Source organism: Eulemur rufifrons, chromosome 15, assembly GCF_041146395.1.
Source record: "Eulemur rufifrons isolate Redbay chromosome 15, OSU_ERuf_1, whole genome shotgun sequence".
Classification (NCBI taxonomy): Eukaryota; Metazoa; Chordata; class Mammalia; order Primates; family Lemuridae; genus Eulemur; species Eulemur rufifrons.
The window spans coordinates 94,559,143-94,578,712 of record NC_090997.1 but is presented as its reverse complement, the minus strand read 5'-3'; the positions used below and the strand labels follow the sequence as shown (position 1 = coordinate 94,578,712).

General features: G+C 38.3%; 1 protein-coding gene across 2 annotated transcripts; it reads right to left on the bottom strand.

Annotated features, from left to right (window-relative positions):
* Nucleotides 1-761: 761 nt before the first annotated feature.
* GINM1 (glycosylated integral membrane protein 1) lies at nucleotides 762-19,516 on the bottom strand. Of its 2 annotated transcripts, none has more exons than XM_069488047.1 (8): nucleotides 19,349-19,516; nucleotides 14,481-14,540; nucleotides 14,223-14,319; nucleotides 9,419-9,570; nucleotides 8,748-8,904; nucleotides 8,004-8,137; nucleotides 6,475-6,638; nucleotides 762-1,406 (listed from the first exon to the last, which is right to left on the bottom strand). In XM_069488047.1, exons 1-8 carry the CDS (start codon nucleotides 19,466-19,468, stop codon nucleotides 1,295-1,297), a joined length of 996 nt encoding a protein of 331 aa, XP_069344148.1. In that variant the 5' UTR covers nucleotides 19,469-19,516; the 3' UTR covers nucleotides 762-1,294. The 2 variants fall into 2 exon arrangements, with proteins under 2 accessions (XP_069344148.1, XP_069344149.1); XM_069488048.1 differs by having other exon boundaries at nucleotides 8,004-8,134.
* Between the last annotated feature and the right edge of the window lie 54 nt (nucleotides 19,517-19,570).

Below are 19,570 nucleotides of genomic sequence, written 5' to 3'. Positions count from 1 at the left end.
AGAGAAGTCAGGATAGGAATCTGTGAACTGCAAAGCCTGTACTCTAGACCATGTGGCCTCCTAAATTTTTTTCCTTGCTAGAATCTATAAGCTTATGGTTAATGGAGGAAATAAGACCCTGTGATCATTTGGAGTTAGAACTGGTGCTTTCTAACAACTTATGTGGTGAGAAAGAGCATAAAGAAACAGTGTTACTAGCTGGTAACTTTGAGATCAAATTATAAATTGCAGGCTATTATTTATTTTTCTACAATATGGAGATAGGAGTAATAGCTCTGTAAAATGTAATAATTAAAAACAGCTAGGCAAAATGAAACATCACTCCTTCATTCTACTAACTGTCAATCTTCCCCACAACACGCATATCTATTTAGCCTAAATATAAAGTGGTTTCAAAACCAACCATTACTTGGACAAGGGTTTTAAAATGATGGGTTGCAATAAAAAAAAAGTTAACAACATAAAGTATTACATAAAGATAAGGTATATGTACTAGGTCACATTGTAAAATATGTCAATATATGTGATGTTTTTAAAAAGTCAGGACACTGGTAGGGTAAATAACATATACCTGGAACCACAAGACCAAGGGCACACTCCAATTCCATGGTATCAATGGACTCAACTGATTTGAGCCTTGGTTTCAGCCAGTGTAAATGAAAGCAGCTATGAGGTAATTTCTCCTGGGCAAAGTTTTTATATAATTATAACCAAAATAGCTGTACTTGTTTCCTCAAAAGAAAAAAAAGTTTATTTTAGAGTGAGAACATGTCACTACTTTTAAATCCTGGTGCATTCAAGTAGTCTTGGTACAGGATACAATCAAATCAATGATACACTTCAATGATTTTATACTGAGTCATATACTTAGTATAAAGGCACATTGTATTGAATAAAAAATAAAAGTGTTAAGTTCTTGAGCTTTTAAATTAGAATTTTATAAAGTGCTTTCCATAAAGTCTTATATATTATAGTAATTAAGTGGATATAATTTCCTTAACAAAGGCACCTTGAAATGTTATTGGCACATGGCATTTTTTTTTTTTTTTTTTTTTTGGTAATTTCAAAGTCTCTTCAATATCTTCTCTTCCACTTTGTTTAAATTTTCTGTAACAATTCATAATCTGAATAGCCAGCCCTTTTAGAGAACAAGGTGAACTTTAACTTGGCACTGTAAAGGTCAATTTTCAGGCAGTCTTAGGAGTTTAACAATTTCTCTAGTGTTTAAACTGATTCTTAATGATTTTTAAAAAATTATATTCAAGTGGCAAATTCCATGATTTGAGATAGTGTTTTAAGTACATGCTTTATCTTCAAGGTTTTCAGCTGTTTTCTCAGGATCATCTGGATATAAGTCGATAGCTGTCACAGGTATAACATTCACTTGATCCCACTGAAGAATTCCTCTGAAATAGAAGATGATTAATTACTATCAAAATTAAGTATTTCCTCTGCCCATATTTTGGTAGGGTTACTTCAAGGTTATAAATTAAATATAAACCTAAGGTCAGGTGCTTTTGCTTCATTCTATTTAAAAGTTTATAATGGTTGTACAAACTCTGAGCCTAAAGTCACTGTAACCAAACTGGAGGAATGAAAGGTACAGAGGAAGTTCATTACTTCGTATGGTAGGGAAGGAAAGGATAGGGTAAATATAGATCTCTAAGACACAGAGTTAGGTCCCTAGATATGCCCAGGTTGAGCAAAAAGACTAAGCCCAAGCAGCTTTCTAAACAATACTCACCACTGGAACACAACCTTAGATCTTTAGACAGCATTTCTCATTTTGTTACTTAACAACTCTGACCAAAGAGTAGGTCTTTGGATTGAATCCAAGACCCTGTATTGTAAGTTCAATGTTATCCCAATCACAGCATCAACAGAGGCTAGTTGTTTATAGAACTGAACAAGCTGATTCTAAAGTTAGTGGGAGAAACTGCGCAAGAATAGCCGTAACGTTGTTTTAAAAGAAGAGGGAGAAGAGCGAGTTGCCCTAACCACCTATCAAAGGTTTTATTAAAACACAGTAATTAAAACTGTGCTACTGACACAAATAAATCATTGGAACAGAAGACAGTCCATAAACAAACAGACTAATGTATATGGAAACTTAGTTTATAATAAGGTAACATTCTAACACCATGACAAGTTACTAATGAAACAAGAGTCTCTGGAAAACAGTCAGAACTCTAGCTAAAACTATACACAAAAGTGGTGGTAAAAAATAAGTTTTAAGAAAACGTGTAGGCCGGGTGCAGTGGCTCAGGCCTTTAATCCTAGCACTCTGGGGGCTAAGGTGGGAGGATTGCTTGAGCCCAGGAGTTCAAGACTAGCCTGAGCAAGAGTGAGACCCCATCTCTACTAAAAACAGAAAAATTAGCCAGGCATTGTGGCGTCCACCTGTAGTCTCAGCTACTCAGGAGGCTGAGACAAGAGGATTACTTGAGCCTAGGAGTTTGAGGTTGCAGTGAGCCATGCCAACACCATTCAGGGCCACAGAGCGAGACTGTCACAAAAAAAAGAAAGAAAAGAAAAGAAAAAAAAATGGACAAAGGCTATAAATAGGCAAGTTACCAGAGAAATACATACAGCCAATTATTACAAAGATGCTAGACCTAGTTAGCCCTAAACTTGCAAAGATGCTAGTAAGAACAAAATGCAAATTAAAATGAGATTATATTTTTGTCTACAGTAGCAAAAACAAAAAAGATCATCATCAGGTTTTAAGGAGTTATTTAATACACATACCATTTGACCCAGTCATTTTACTTTTAAGAAACTATTCTATATAAATACATGTGCAAAAAGATATATGTACAAGAATGTATACTAGAACGTTATTTGAATTAACATGAAATTGGAAAGTGCCCAAATATCTCATAGAGGAATGGTTGGTTATATTATGGTATATCCATACTGTGGAATACTACTGTGATATTGTGATTTATAATAAGATACATATAATTTTTTAATCTTCCTCTGGTTTCCTGGCACACAGCTCCTAAAATCTTTGAATCTCCAGAGTGGTGTCTTTTATATGATAAAGAGATGACTGATGGCTGGGGGCTCCTGGATAGCCTCAGGATGGAGGCTGATTGCCAGGGGAATCAACCCTGTGATTAGAAGGTTGGAACTTTCTGTCCCACCCCCCTACCCCCAACCTGGGGATGGGTGGGAAGGAAGGGGTGCTGAAAGTCAAGGTTGAGTTGATCACCAATGGCCAATGATGTGATCAACCGTGCCTATGTAATGAAGCCTCCATAAAAACCCAAAAGGACTAGGTGTGGAGAGCTTATGGATAGCTGAACATATGCAGGTGCACTGAGAGTAGCGTACCTGGAGAGGGCATGGAGGCTCTGTGCCCCTCCTGCCCTTCCTACACCTCGCCCTATGCACCTCTTCCATCTGCCCATTCATCTGTTTCCTTTGTGACAAACCAGTATATGGAAGTGTTTCCCTGAGTTCTGTGAGCCGTGCTACTAAGTTGGGGTCATGGAAACCCTGATTTATTGCCAGTTGGTCAGAAGCACAGGTCACAACTTAGGGCTTGGGATTGGCATCCGAAATGAGGGGCGGTCTTGTGGAACTGAGCCCTTAACGTGTGGGACCTTATGCTCTCTCCGGGTACATAGTGTTGGAACTGAGTTGAATAAGAGGACCCTAGCTGGTTGCTGGTGGGGAGAAATCAAAGCGTAAGGTATTGTATTGAGTGTGAGAGTAGGAAAAACACTTTGGTTTTTCCTATTTCCTTCAGGACTATGCAGCCATAAAAAAAGAATAGGTATGCTAAATAGAATTATGAATTGTCAACCAAAAATAAAAACATAAATAAAATTGGCATTTAAAAAGCAGGTAACTGGGGGACAAAAGAGGATAAGCTTATATATGCACTGACAGGAAAAGATCTGAAGTTCATGGCTCCCAAACTGCACTGAGACCCCTGGGTTGGCATGGCAAACTCACACAGGCGTCACAGAATATTTTCAATTTTCCGGAGACTTCATGTGTAATACTAGGTTGAGGGTAGTTCATGGTTTCAACATTAGACTGCAAAACATTCAACGAAGTCATATTTCCAAACTGGGTTTTTGGTGGTGCTACAGTTCAGAAGTTTGTTCCCTCCAAACCTCATGTTGAAATTTAATCCCCATTGTTGAAGCTAGTGCCTAATGGGAAGTGTTTGGGTCATGGGGGTGGATACCAATCCCTCATGAATAGATTAATGCCCTCCCTGAAGTGGGAGGGTGAATTCTCACTCTTAGTTCCTGCAAGAGCTGGTTGGTTTTTTTTTTGTTTTTTTGTTTTTTTTATTTACTTCCATCAACTCAGTATAGAGCTGGTTGTTAAAAACAGCCTGACACCTTCCGCCTTTCTCTTGCTTCCCCTCTCACCATGTGATCTCTACACATGCCTCCAGCTCCCCTTTGCGTTCTGGTCAAGGGGAAGCAGCCTAAGGCTCTCACTGAAGCTGAGCAGATGCCCACGCCATGCTTCTTGTACAGCCTGCAGAACTGTGAGCTAAATAAGCCTCTTTTCTTTATAAATTACTTAGCCTCAGGTATTTCTTAATAGCAACACAAAACAGACTAACAAAGGTGGTTGCTGTGATAAAAAGCAAATACCATACAAAAACTAATGTTGAACAGCATCCAATCTGATTCCAAGATACAAGGGATTGTGTAGTGCCCTATAGGCACACACATCCCATTAGCAATCTCTTAAATTAGTAATTGAAGAATAAAATAAAAATATTTTTCTTTAAATTTTTCTTTTGGCCTAGGTAGTGACATTAAAAAAGAATTACTGGCACACTGCGGATGCTATGAACCAAGAACGTTTATGAACCTCTGTCTTAAGTGAAAAATGCAATTTGCAGAACAATTAAGAGTCTGAGTTGAGAAACAATTATAATTATCTAGTATACATTTACATCAAGACATAGAATTTGGACAAAAGATGTCCACCCAAACATGACCATGGCTACCTCTAGGTAGAAAAATAACTGAAGAACAGAGAAGTGAAGAGATACAGTTAATTGCTCTCTACAGTGCTGTACTGATTAAATCTTTTTCTACCAGAACATACCCTCAGTACAATTGCCATTGATAAAGTATATCGCAAACCTTGTTTTTAGTTTTATATTACATCTGTAAAATGTAATTTAGCAGGCCGGGCACGGTGGCTCACGCCTGTAATCCTAGCACTCTGGGAGGCTGAGGAGGGAGGATTGCTCAAGGTCAGGAGTTCAAGACCAGCCTGAGCAAGAGCGAGACCCCGTCTCTACTAAAAATAGAAAGAAATTATCTGGCCAACTAAAATATATATAGAAAAAATTAGCCAGGCATGGTGGCGCATGCCTGTAGTCCCAGGTACCCGGGAGGCTGAGGTAGGAGGATCGCTTAAGCCCAGGAGTTTGAGGTTGCTGTGAGCTAGGCTGATGCCATGGCACTCACTCTAGCCTGGGCAACAAAGGGAGACTCTGTCTCAAAAAAAAAAAAAAAAAAGTAATTTAGCTAAGCTGAAAACTGGTCATCTCCCCATTGAGATTTTTTTCTATTAAGATAACTAAAATGATTAATGGTTTAACTTGTGGAAATGCTAACAATAATTCATTTTAAAATTTATTATAAAATAATTCCTTTGATTAAAAAGGCAAATATAAAAGGAAGTAAAAGTCAGTCTCTCTACCCCTGCTTTCTAACTCCCACTCATTAGAAATAATTTTTCTCATTCTGAAAATTTTCTATGCATTTATGCACATACTATTACATAATGCTTTTGTTTTACCCAAATGCAATCATATTGCTTTGCAACTTTTCCCTCTACTTAACAGATTTTGGACTTCGTCAGCCAGAGAGAATGCCATTGCACATGTGTGCCATTATTTAGTCAAGCCCTCACTGATAAACAGTTAAGAAGGTTCTTATTTTGCTTTTGTTTTCTATTACGAACAGTGGTGCAGTGAATATCCTGCTAGTCTTATGAAATGAACTACATTTTAAACTGGTACTTTAGACTTGAAAATACATAGTGAAGTCCTCTTGTCCATCTCTGATCATACACATTGCATTTTCCATTATATGTATTTTTTTCCTTTCCCTAGTAAAGTTTGTTTGTTTTCTATTTATAGAGACAGAGTCTTGCTATGTTGCCCAAGCTGGTCTCCAACTCCTGGCCTTAAGTGATCCTCCCAAAATGCTGGGATTACAGGTGTGAGCCACCACGCCCAGCCAAGTTTAAGTTCTTAAAGAGCAGAGTTTATCTTATTTGCATTTGAATCTTTAAGCATCTTGATCACAATAGGTATTCAATAAATGTGTTTTAATTTTGCTAAAGTTGGAGGATGGACTAGGAAAAAAATAGGTGTTATTTTCCCTCCCACTTGTCTTACCTTTCATTTTCATATTTTCTACTCTATAATAAGTATCTCACTTTTTAATTATTAAAAATACTGTTTCAAAGATAAATACTTACTTGTATTCAGAAACTGGGAAAAGCACCTTTAGGATGGTTATTATCACAGCTGCTCCTGTAATTCCAACCACCATGACGTTCAAAAACATAAAGAATACTGGGAAAACACTGCTCCAGAACCTACAGAGATCTTTTCTGAACTTTTCCATCCACTGACACATTACCTAAAAAAGGAGTTTTGATTAGATATGCAAGTTTCACTGAGCTCTAAGAATAAACTTTAAGTTTTTTAATGTTTTAGCTTTGGTGTAATGAAAATATTCTATATTTTGATTGTGTTGGTGGCTACATAGGTGTTTTCATTTGTAAACTAACTATATTTTAAACAGGTGTATTTTATTTTAAAATGTACAATAAAGTTATTTATAATTTTTAAAATTATGTTTTATAATATACACACAGAAAAGTTAATATCCTTTAAGATTATTTATATTGTTGTCTAACTACAAGTCAAGTGAAAATAATGACTAGCTGACAAAAGATGAGTTAGGCTAGTCCACTATAAACAAAATGTACCAGAGTCAACTGTTTCCAGTAGTTGCACAAGAGAAAGAGGAGAAAGATAAACATATTAGTAGCTTTTAGAACAGATGAGAAGCTCATTGTGTATAAAACATGTTTCTATACATTAAGAGCAAGAGAAGAATCTAAGGTGGGCATTGATGGCATGGGCTATGAAGACAGTCTGCTCTGGGGCTGACCTGCAAGGGGAGGTCAGGAGACAGGGTGAGGGTGCTACAATCCAAATCGCTACAGTGACCCCAAATGAGCAACCCTGACCGTCAGTGGGAACTTCTCCTTTGAGACTAATCATAGACCCTGATCATTTAAATGGAAATTATCTTGGGTAGGGGTCTAGCTAATATATAGAGAGATATTAAGATACTCTCTCTGAACCCATGAATATCTTCCTAGTAAGCAGTATAAATGTCATAGGTAATATGAGTACTTAGTAGGTACCAATGTATATTTATATGTAATACCCCTCATTACAACCACCTCATTAGATACTACTTTATACTACTTTATGGGTTAAGTGGGTGCCCCATTGTACAGATAAAGAAACTGAGGTTAAAGAGATTAAGGATTTGTCTAAGATCACACAACCAGTAAGTGGCAGAACTGGGATTCAAGCCCAGGGAGTCTGACTCCAAAAAGTATACTCTCAGCCATTTATGCTTAATCACTGTACAAAATCCTGAGGGCATAATGCACATTGTGTACACAAGGTAGGAGTTGCAGAACAGACAGAAATACGGGGATATGAGAAGGAATTTTGGAACGTAAAATTCCAAATGAAATCCATCACCTTGATAATCATGATCTGACTATATTATTATTAAGGAAATTTGAAGAAGAAAACAGGAATACCTAAAAATACTACATTAAAACCACCACGATGTGTTCATTATCACCAATGTTCACTCCATGGTTCCAACCTGGAGGTTTCCACCTCATTTTAAATGCCAGGACCTATTTTCTTCATCATAACCATAAATGCTTATGTTAACACCAAATACTTGGTTTACCTTATATGAAGATGGAGGCTCTGCTCTGAGAGGAGTTTCAGGTAATTTTCCAGGTAAAGCATCTTCATCTACAGTGGTTTCCATATTCCTGATAAGATACTGGCTAGTGGTCTGCAATGAACTAACACTTTCTACTGAGGAGGAAGAACAAAGTTAACAAAATCCTAGGGGCATGCTGGTGTCTCTCCTACTAGTCCTAAAATCACTATGCCAATAACATTTAGGATAACAACATACATTTTACCATGGGAGAAAAAAATAAACATATTTGAATGTGCACTGATTTAAATGCCAGAAGGGAGATATAAACTAAGACATTCATGGGGGGATAAAGTAGTTATGATTTTGTCACATAGAAAGCGAAAATTTTAAGAAGTTCTATGTTGCAGTGAAAAATGAATCCTTCCTCTAAATGAACTTTTACAATATTCTTATTACATATTTTGTGATGAGTACCCAGAGAAAGAGTGGATAATTACCGAAAAATGTCACTATCCAACCAGCATTGATGACATTCTACTAAGGCTCAAAATAGATTCCTAAAGTCCTTAAATGTACATATAAAGTAATATATGTCATAAAGTATTTTTTAAAGAGGCTTATTTCCAAACATATTAACTATAATTAAAGATATAAAGCAACTTTTGCAAATAGTGCAAAACTAACAAAGTTCAATAGCATATAAAGCTATCCAACTAAAGAAATAATTTCCTTAATACTTTAAATAATAGTCATTTAAATTACCTTTTTTGGAGAGGTTGGGAAGGGTAACTAGAATGTCATTGTCTCGGGAAATAGAGTACAGCATGCTTTCCTCCAAAGGAAGGGTGTAGTTTGAATGTCTGAGTATTCCCTGGTTCTTAACTAAAATATCAATTTCAGTGACATCCTTTTGTTGAGCCTATGAAAGAAAAAATAATTATTCTTTAAATAATGGTGCAACTCCGTAAGAATTGAAAAGTGAATTTTCTTCCCTGATTTCTGTAACTAAACAACTTGTCCTACAGACAATTACTCTTTATCCCACCCCCCCCACTCCCACTTTGGGGCACTTAATTTGCAACTTTAATAATATTCCTGTCTGTTTTAGCACTACTATAAACTTAATCCAGTTCCATTTCATTTACTCATAGAGACTTAGAGGAAATAGTAGCAGACTGTGAACCAAATTCAATCCCTTCACTTACTTTCTGTTTAATGATGTTCATAACATTTTTAAATGATATAAACATACATGAATATGAGCAATTAAAAAAACACACTTTAAATGCTAATATAAGTATACAAAAAATCTAAATGATTAGATGAAGGCAACATTATCAAGTCAGAAACCAGTAACTGAACACATGCATAATACCTGGCACAAATTTAAAGCTATATGATTTAATTCCCAATTAATAAGCATACTATCTTACTTGTTTTCCATCAATCTCTACTACCTCTTCTTGAATGACAATTAGTCGCAAACTGGAAGCAGATGTCATAGGCCACTCATGAACTAAAATCCTTACACTGACAATTCCAAAATATTCTTTTTCCTCCAAATTTTCCAGATTTTCATTCTTCACTATAAAAAAAAGTAGTGACAGCTTTGAACAAATATTGCCACCAAATCTGTTACTAAATTTGATTATTTTGATGACATTTACATGGAACAAGACAGTTATAAACCAAATTCTTTGGCTTTCTTCATCCCTGACCTCAATGCTATTTCAGACTTATAAAAACAAACACAACTTGACAAATCCTTATGACCGTTTATGCTCATTTGAAAACAGGAAAATGCTTTGATCTTTAGATTTTGTATGAAATATCACACTAGCAACATCTTTCCTATTCTTTTACACAGGTTGGCAATAAAGAACCAACAGGGCATAGCTATTTATAAAGCAGGCCAGAAGACACAATCCCATGTTTTAGCAAAATAAGCACATTCACTCATCTATCCAATCATCCACAAAATCCTGTGACAGAAGGAGCCCAAGCAGTAAGAACACTAAGTTTTTTCCTCAGTCCTGTCTCCAGTAAGTAACTTGTTACTGTTGGAGAAGGTAGGAATGGGGAAAGAAGGTGGGAGAGGCGCATGTCACCTCCTAGCAGGGGCAATTGGGTGGGACTAGCTATTGGCCATGTTCCTCTCTAGCTAGGAAACCCCCAGCCCCCCCCCAATAGAGAGGGGTATAGTAGCTTCAGCTGGTTTATAGAGACAATGGCTATTCTATTAAGGTAGAAAGTGCTATAGAAAAAGATAAAACAACATACCCCAATAAAACTGCCACAAATGGAGCATTTAGTTTCTGTCTCTCAAATAATCTGAGGATTATTTGCCACATAGGAACCCAGATGCAACAGACCCGGCTGTTCAAACCGATTCTGTGCTTTTATAGTCCTATTCTCTTTGACTGGAATAGCCCAATATCTAGTTCATTAGCCACTTACTATTACAACATTTACCCAACTATTCTCCCCTTCTTTAGTCCCACCTCCTCCAAACCACAGTGCCAGACTAATCTCACTATGGTGCAGCGTTGATTCCACAGGCTCCTGCTCAGACACCTTCAGTGGCATCCCTGTGAGTTTTTGGTAGTTCCCCAACTGATCCACCTCCCTCAGGCTCCTCATCTTGGCCCTTGCTGCTCCTTTCTCTCTTGTGCCTAACCTCCTCATATCCTTTGGAGCTCACCACTGCAAAAAGTCCCCTGTCTTGGTCCATCTCAGAGTTTCAATTGACCATTTACCCACTGGTCTCCCTCCTAAATAAGCTCCTTGTCAGCAGGTCTGTGGTGCCTGAAGGCTAGGGCACAAGAGACCCAATGGGTGAGAAAATGCAGTCATGCAAGTACATCAAAGCAATGACTCTTCAGCCCACAAATTTGGCACCTCTACTCTAGAATAAAATTAAATTAAAATCACCAAAAGCCCTTCATGGTCCGACTTTGTTACTGTGGTAGGCAGCTTTCAAAAATGGCCGTAAATAATCCTTGCCTCCAGGTCCTCATACCCTTGTGTAATACTCTCCCTGTGTGCTGGACCTAGTGACTTATTGCTAACAAACTGAGCATAGAACAAGTGATGGAATGTCACTTCTGTGATTAGGTTATAAAAGACTGTGACTTCTGGCTTGCTAGTACTTTCTCTCTTGCTGGCGGGTCTCACTTGTCCTCTCGCTGATGAAGCCAGCTGCCATGTTGTGAGATGCTCTACAGAGAGGTTCACACAGCAAGGAACTGAGGGAGGCCTGCAGCCAACATCTGGTGAGGAACAGAGGCCTCTGCTCAAAAGCTCACAGGGAACAGAATCCTGCCACCAACCACATGAATGAGGCAGGATGCAGTTCTTTCCCAGTTGAGTCTTGACCGTAGCCTGTGAGAGCCAGAGGAACCAGCTAAGCCAAGCTCAGATTCCTGACCTACGGAAACTATGAAATAATAAATACAGGCCACTGAGTTTGGGTTAAATTGTTATGTATCAATAAATAACAAAGACGCCTATTAAAGAAAAAAATTTTTTAAGGAATTAAAGATTTGTTGTTGCTGCATTTAATGTTTTGAAGATTCTTGTTTTAATTAGGTAAGATGAGCATTTACTTTGGCTATCAAAAGAAACAAATTAAACGCAACAACAGGGATGACTGGCAAGATGACTATAACAAATAGAGCCCCTAGGCTGCATTTCATGTCAAATTTCCAGTGAATATAACATATAACATCAAACAAATTATTATTTAAATAGTACTAGCACTTCTTTTCCTAGGTACCATAGATTAGCTTGTAGTACACCAACCTTCTTGCTGAGAACTACCATGTAAAAAATACACACCCACATATACACTCAAAACCAACATCTGACTAGAGGCATCAGAGAGCTAAAAGACAGCACTTAAGGGGCCAAGAAGAGAGCTCACTGAGGTGAGCACAGTATCTTATGCTACTTTTCCCCACGAGGCATTTGCCAACTACCAAGCTGAACACATGGAGAAGTTGAAAAGCTGCAAGTAGAAAGCAAAGATTAGGAGGCAGAGAAGCCTGACAGGCAGTCTCACACAATCAGAAAGAAAACGAGATGTTTCAAAGTAACAAAACCTCAGATAATTCATGGCTAACAAACCTGTACTAAAAGAAATACTAACGGGAATTCTTTAGGCAGAAGGAAATGACCCCGGAGGGGAGCACAGATAAGAAGGAACAGAGAGCACTGAAAAGGGTAACCATGAGGGTAAACATAAATGAATACTGGACTACATACAACAGTAAGAGTCATTATGTTGCATGGGGTTTAACACCACAAAGAGTTAAAATACTTTATAATAATAACCCAAAGGCAGAAAGGGAATAAATGGAATTTAAGTGTTCTAAGGTTCTTGCATTGTTTGGGAAATAATAAAAGTACTAATTTATTGCTATCAAGGGTAACTACTAAAAGTAGTAAAATAACACAAAACCAACAAGATGAGGAAACTATGAATCCAAAAATAATTAACTCAGAAGAAGGCAAAATGGGGAAGAAAAACACAGAACAGGTGAGACAAAGAAGAAACAATTTAGCTGGAGGATTTAAAACCAAATATATCAGTAATCATATCAATGCAAATAAATTATACTATATGTTAATGCATAATATATAGTAATTAATGTACATACGTATAAATAAATTAAAAACCAGATTGACAGAATGAATTAAAAACAACAAATATATGCTGCTTATAAGATATTCACCTTAAATAAAAGGACCCAGAAGGACTGAAAGAAAATGGAAAGGTAACACAAAAATCCACCTCCCCTCCTGCCCAGCCAACAAGCAGTCATTGCTAAACTAATACAGATAAAGCTGATTTTAAGGCAAGAACATCAACAGAGGCAAAGACGGACATATAATGATAAAAGAGTCAATCCACCAAGAAGACAAAACAGTTCTGAATCTGTACGCATTTAGAGTAATATCATGTCAAAATATATAAAGCAAAAAATGAAAGAAATGAAAGAAGAACAGACAAATCCAGAGTGGAGATTTTAACATATTCATCAACAACATGATTAAAAATCTGACCTGGCAGGCATTATATCCAACTAACTTTTCAAGTATACGTGGAAAGAACATTTATTAAAACTGACCATATGCTAAGCCATAAATCAAGTTTAATTTCAAAAGATTGAAATTATACAGACTATACCTCTGACAATAGAGGGGAAATCAGTAAAAAGTCCCAAATGTTTGGAAATTAAACAATATACTTCGAAATGACCATTAGGCAAGGAAATAGCAAAACAAATAATTAGACAACACTTTTAACTAAATGATAATTAAAATATATAATAAATCAGCTGGGCATGGTGACTCATGCCTGTAATCCTAGCACACTGGGAGGCCAAGGTGGGGGGATAGCTTGAGCTCAGGAGTTCAAGACCAGCCTGAGCAAGAGCCAGACCCATCTTTATCAAAAATAGAAAAAAATAGCCAGGCATCAGGGTGTGTGCCTATAGTCCCAGGTACTGGGGAGGCTGAGGCAGGAGAATCGCTTGAGCCCAGGAATTTGAAGTTGCAGTGAGCTATGATGCCACTGCACTCTAGCTGGGGCAGCAGAGCAAGACTCTGTCTCAAAAAAAAAAAAAAAAAAAAAAAATATATATATATATAAAATAAATCAAGTATAGGATACAAGTGCTTAGAAAAAAATTCACGGCCTTAAATGCATATATTAAAACAGGTAATAAAGATCCTATCTATATTCCTCACAGTTATTATTCCATTCAAATAATGATATATTCTAAAGTAACATATTTGCTTACCTTTAAACAACTCAAAAATTTAAAAGGTTAAATAGAAAAACGTTCTACTGACATAAGGGTAGATGAAACCGAAAACTAGAGAATGAGACAGACAATTCATTTTCTCTTTATTTTTTACAATTGTGGTAAGCATGCCTCCAAGATTTTGGCTCTTGCTACCCGCATTTCTACCTCTATGCCCATTCTTATGTTGCTATCAACCTACCAGAAATGCAGTTCCATCAGTGCCAATCTTATGAAAGAAAAAAAGTGCATATAACAGGAATAGTCAATTTAAAATAAGAAAAAAGTTTTAAACACATTAGTGTTATATACTCTGAAAGTGATGTATATTTTTACTTTAAAATGGAAATATATAACACCCAAGAATTGTTTTACTAATTTAATATTATTAAAAACAGAACAATTATGGAAATAATTTAGTAGTACTCACCTATCAAAGTATGACAGCTTATTCGGGTTACACCACTATTTACAGGAAAGTCATTTACATATACCTGTCCACTCTCATAGGTTATGTTAAGAACAACCTTAAAATAAAGCAGCATATACATTAATTCCAATGTTTATAAATAATGACCAACTCTTAATGTCAAAAATATATTATCCAACTAAATTACATGTGTAGGTAAAAATAAAATAGGCTGCATTAACACTTAAAAATATATTAAAAACATAAAAAGAGACAAACCTGTTCTTTAGATACTTCCCCATTATCTTTCATGGTAGTTACATTGATTCTGATGCCATCCTGCAAAACAAATATTATATTAACTGAGTGGTCATACATTTTACAGACTGAGAATAACTCAGCTTTCTCTTTTTCCCTCAATTATATTTACTGTCTAATCACTTATAACAGCGTTAGAACATTTTAAAAGACCGTCATTTTCATTTTATAGCTTTTTTTGCACCCTTATTCACAACTCCAATTTTGTATAATCTATATACTTTTCATTTAATTGTAAAATATATCACATGAGCATATATAAGCAAATGTAGAGTTCAGAAGATTTACACTCATGGATCTACTACCTAGGTTAAAATCTAGAATATCAGCCCTGCCCTAAAGCCCTTGCATGGTTCCCTTCCCTCCCCTCAGAGGAATCCCCACACCAACCTTCCCTGGTAATCATTTCTTGTTTTTCTTTGTAGGTTTACTACCTGTGTATCTCTCTCTAAACAACATATTGTTTAGATTTATCTGCTTCTCAGCTTTGCATAAGTGGAATAATTTTGTTTGTTTTTAGAGACAGAGTCTCACTCTGTTGCCTAGGCTGGAGTGCAGTGGCACAGTCACAGCTCACTGCAGCCTTGTACTTTCGGGCTCAAGCCATCCTCCTGCCTTGGCCTCCTGAGTAGCTGGGATTACAGGCACATGCTACCACGTTTGGCTAATTAAAAAAATTTTTTTAGAGATGGGGTCTCACTATGTTGCCCAGGCTAGTTATCAAACTCCTAGGCTCAAGCCATCCCCTGCCTTGGCCTCCCAAAGTGCCGGGATTACAGGGATGAGCCACATGAGCCCAGCCCAGTGGAATAATATTGTACGTATTCTTCTGGAACTCCTTTCTTTTAGTTGAAATTGATGCCTGTAGCTATAGTCACTTATTTACAGTGCTGTGTAACATTCCATTATCTGACTACCAATTTACTTACTCACTCCACTGCCCATGGACATCTGAGTTGTTTCCAACTTTTTTCCTTTTATAAACAAAGTTGCTCTGACCCTTTCTTGAGTGTGTTTCTTAGACAAGTATCTGCAATGCTGCAGTTTTACTGTAGTGTACCGAAATATTTTAGTTTATTGATGACATGCTTTCTATAAAGAAAACACTATTTTAAGAAGTATTTGCCACTGACCACAGGAACTAAAATCTGTCATTTGTAAATAAAATTCTTTCCTAAATTTATTCACAGATAGACATTGTTAACCTAGAATAAAAGCCATACTCTTCTCAAATACATTTTCCTTGGGGTTGTATTAACTTTTAAAACAGGAAAATTATTCATAAACATCAAAAATAATATACAAGTATATTTCTTGGCACTGTGAACATCCTGAATACTCTCTATATAATTTCCAACAATTGAGAGAATAAGACTGAGGTGATTTCATGAGGTTGAGTTCATTCCAGGAATAACTTGTAGAACAGGATTTATACCATATAAGGCCCACACCATACACGTAGGCTGAATTTGGTGCATTTCCCAACTCCCTAGGAAGCTTTCTAACCAGTAATAGTAATTCCTCAGAACCAGCCTGATTTCTCCCAGTCTACCTTGATCTAGATTAAGCTTCTGTTAGAACCAATAGTACCTCTAAAACAAGCCAACATTCAATAAGCCACCAAATTTATAGCTATATTGTTTTATGTTCAAATGTCAGTTAACCATTCCTCTTTTCAAACTACAAGATTCATTAACCGTAAACTATTGTTCTTTGAAAAGCCCACAGGTAAGCCTCCAGGGCTAGAGTGCCATGGCATCAGCCTAGCTCATGGGCAACCTCAAACTCCTGGGCTCAGGTGACTCTCCTGCCTCAGCCTCCCGAATAGCTGGGAATACCGGTGCACACCACCACGCGCAGTTAATTTTTCTATTTTTAGTAGAGATGGGGGTCTCACTCTTGTTCAGGCTGGTCTCGAACTCCTTAGCTCAAGTGATCCTCCCGCTTCGGCATTCCAGAGTGCTAGGATCACAGGCATGAGCCACCGCAGCAGGCCCAATGATGTTCTAAGAAACCTTTCTATAACATCTGCCTTTCAGCAGTGAACATACACTATAGGGTTAGTAATTTACTGCACTTACATGTATAACTTGTCTACTAAAATACAGGATTTGAAAAAGACAACAGACACAAGCATACTGTGTTTTCCAGAAAACCAAGTTCAATGAGATTCTTTTTTGGTCTTTCTGAATGATTTTATTGCAGAAAGGAACCACATTGTTTACAGCCTCCTGGCCTGGAGTTTGGGGCCAGGTCACATTTCTTGTTCTTCCTGAGAACCTCTGATTGAACTGGAAGTTCAGGCTTGTGAGCCTGGGTTGCATGTACTAAGAAAGCGCATAGAGACACTGAAAAGTTTCTCCTCACAAATTTTCAATTCTTCCCTCTAATTCCCTCTCATTCCTCACAGGATGCCCATCTGAGACACAACAGGCTTGCTAAGGGTAAAGGTAATAGACACCTGGTTTAAAATAAGTAAGTCTAAGGGAAATATATGAAATATACAGTTATGCATACAAGAAAGTAAATGTCATCTGAATGCCTCTCTTTGGAGACTAAGTTATTTTAATATTAGAAGAATATACTATAAAAATTTTTATTATTTTTTCAATCTTGTGTGACCTCAACTTCTGACAACTGCATACACAAAGACAGAAAAATGTTTACAACCCAATAAATTTGAGTCACTGAGAGAAGACAGGAGAACTTTCCTGACTTCAACCAGTTTTCTCAAATTTGCATCAGGCTAGATGCAAGGATGGACAGACGTGATAATGGATAGTAAAATGTTAATGGTAGTCTAGGTTTGCACTGTTCAATACAGTACCCACTAATCACATGTGACTATTTAAATTAAAATTAAATAATTATAAATCTCCGTTCCTCACTGGCACTGGCCACATTTCAAGTGCTCAGTGGCCACAGGAGTCTAGTGACTACTCTAATGGAGAGAGCAGACATAACCACCACTGCACAAAGTTCTCCTGGACAGCACATCTAGTATGAAGGACCATTGCAGAATTCTTTCAGATTTTCTATACATTTGAAAAATTTTCACAAAACATTGAAAAAAACTGAGACCAAGAGACTTCAGCTTCCCACCTACACATTCCAAGTACTAAGATTCTCCTTCTAGTTGCTCAGCATTCATTTAATCTGTGAAATTCTGAGTTCAGATATGAACTTTCCAAAAGTGGAATGAGGGCCTAAGAAGGGAGAACTAAAATGATGAAATCACTAAGAGCCAGCCAACATTGCAGTGTATTTTAAGCTTGCAGTCAAAATGTATTCTTCTCAGATTATATAGATGTAAAAGTCTCTTTGGACACATAAGTGTTGACGATGAATCTTTAACACATTGACTGCCACATTAGAAAAAAAAAATTTTCCCTGGGGCCACGTTTAAAAAAAAAAAAAAGATCCTTTCTAATTTGTTATTTTTTATTGTTTTCTGTGTGTAAGTTATATGCAACACAATCCATGTTTTTAGAATTAAATTGTCAATATTAATTGTAACAATAAGAACATCCACAAGATTTTCACGAACCAACTGCAGGGCTTTGCTTCACGAAGCCCTGGGCTCAAAACCAGCCTGAGTTAAATACAATTCATACGGCAGTCAATGTGTTAAAATTTTAAAAAGGCGAAAATAATGTCCACATTTCTAGAACTTTAGAATTATTTCATTTTTATTTGGTCTCCTGTTGCTGGTCCATCGAATTCATATCTTTTAAGCAGATGCAACTGTAGTTCACATATAATTTCAGATATAAGTGGTTCTTAGGGCACCCAATGTTGTGGCTTCCTGGAATGTCTCAGCGAAACTGAAACTGAGAAATACTTTTCATTTTTGTACCAAAGTGGAGTAAGGTCATTACTCTAAAACGTTAAAAGTTAAAAAAAAAAAAAGTGACATTTACCATGCCAGTCACCTTTGTATTTAGAGTATTCGCATTCAAGTCTTGACTAGTAAGGCATACCAAGGTTATGTCGTCATTCTTAGAAAACTCAGATTTTAAAATATTCAGACTTCCCTACCATACATTCAATTGTAGAAAGACAAATACTGGATTAGGTCGGCACGACTCCACGGCAAAAAAGGTGAGAATCAGCCACCTTTTAATATGATGATGCAATGGTTCCGAAACTTCAGCCGGCATCGGAATCACCTGGCGGGCTTGTTGACAGACTGCTGGCCCCGCCCCCAGAGTAGTAGGCGAACCAAGTTCCCCGGGGACGCAGATGCTGCCAGTCGCGCCTAGCTCGCAGAACCACTTCTCTGACACCCGACAAGAAGACACAGTCGGTAAGAGCTAGGTCTTCAGCCCCTCCCCACTTCTCCAGCCCCGCGGAGCCCCACAGCCGCGCCCTGCCGACCGCCAGGCCGAGCAGGCACAGGTGGCCTGGAAACGCGCTCTGCAACTGGGCAACTTCCACATCTCCCGAGCACACAGATACTGCCTTGCTCAAGTGCCGGGCTCTACCCCCGGACGGCGCCATTACAAGCCTGAGATCACCGGCGATCGCGCATTTTGAACGGCAAAGCCACGTCAAGACGAGCAACAGTTAGGGCCGCTCCGAGAATCTCTTGTTTTGTGACCCAAGGCTCCACCGCGCAGTAACCGGCCCCTTTCCGTCCCTTCCGTTCGCTCTCTCGCCCCCTCCCACGCCGTCCCCATTTCCTCGCGTGCTGCTCCCCACTCCTCTTCTGGGGGACCCGGACCCCGCCCCTGCTCGCCGGCAAGACGTGGGAGGCGTCGTTGCGGACGGCCCGGGCCTCCCCGAGGGTCCGAGCCCAAGAGTGGCCAGCCGTTCCCGCCCTGCCCTACCTGCGGGGCTCGGGACGGCGGTGGCGGCTCGGGGGCGCCCGTCGTCAACCAGCCGGCGGCCGGCAGCGCCACCAGCAGTAGCAACCGGAGGGCGAACGGCCCCGGCGGAGCGCCCTCCATCTTGGACAACCCGGGCGGCCAGAGGCGGGGGCGGAGCCAGCAAGGGGGCGGGGCAGAACCTTCCAGGGGCGGGGAGAGGGGCGGGGCCTAGACAGAACCGAC

Bases quoted from the DNA above. Each gene is read 5' to 3' on its own strand.
- GINM1 (XM_069488047.1), bottom strand. From the start codon at position 19,468: ATGGAGGGCGCTCCGCCGGGGCCGTTCGCCCTCCGGTTGCTACTGCTG. The intron at 9,571-14,222 runs GTGAGTACTACT...TTTTTTTTATAG, and splicing joins AAGCTGTCATACTTTGATAG to TGAAGAATGAAAATCTGGAA. The intron at 6,639-8,003 runs GTAAACCAAGTA...CTCCTTTTTTAG, and splicing joins AGCCTCCATCTTCATATAAG to GTAATGTGTCAGTGGATGGA.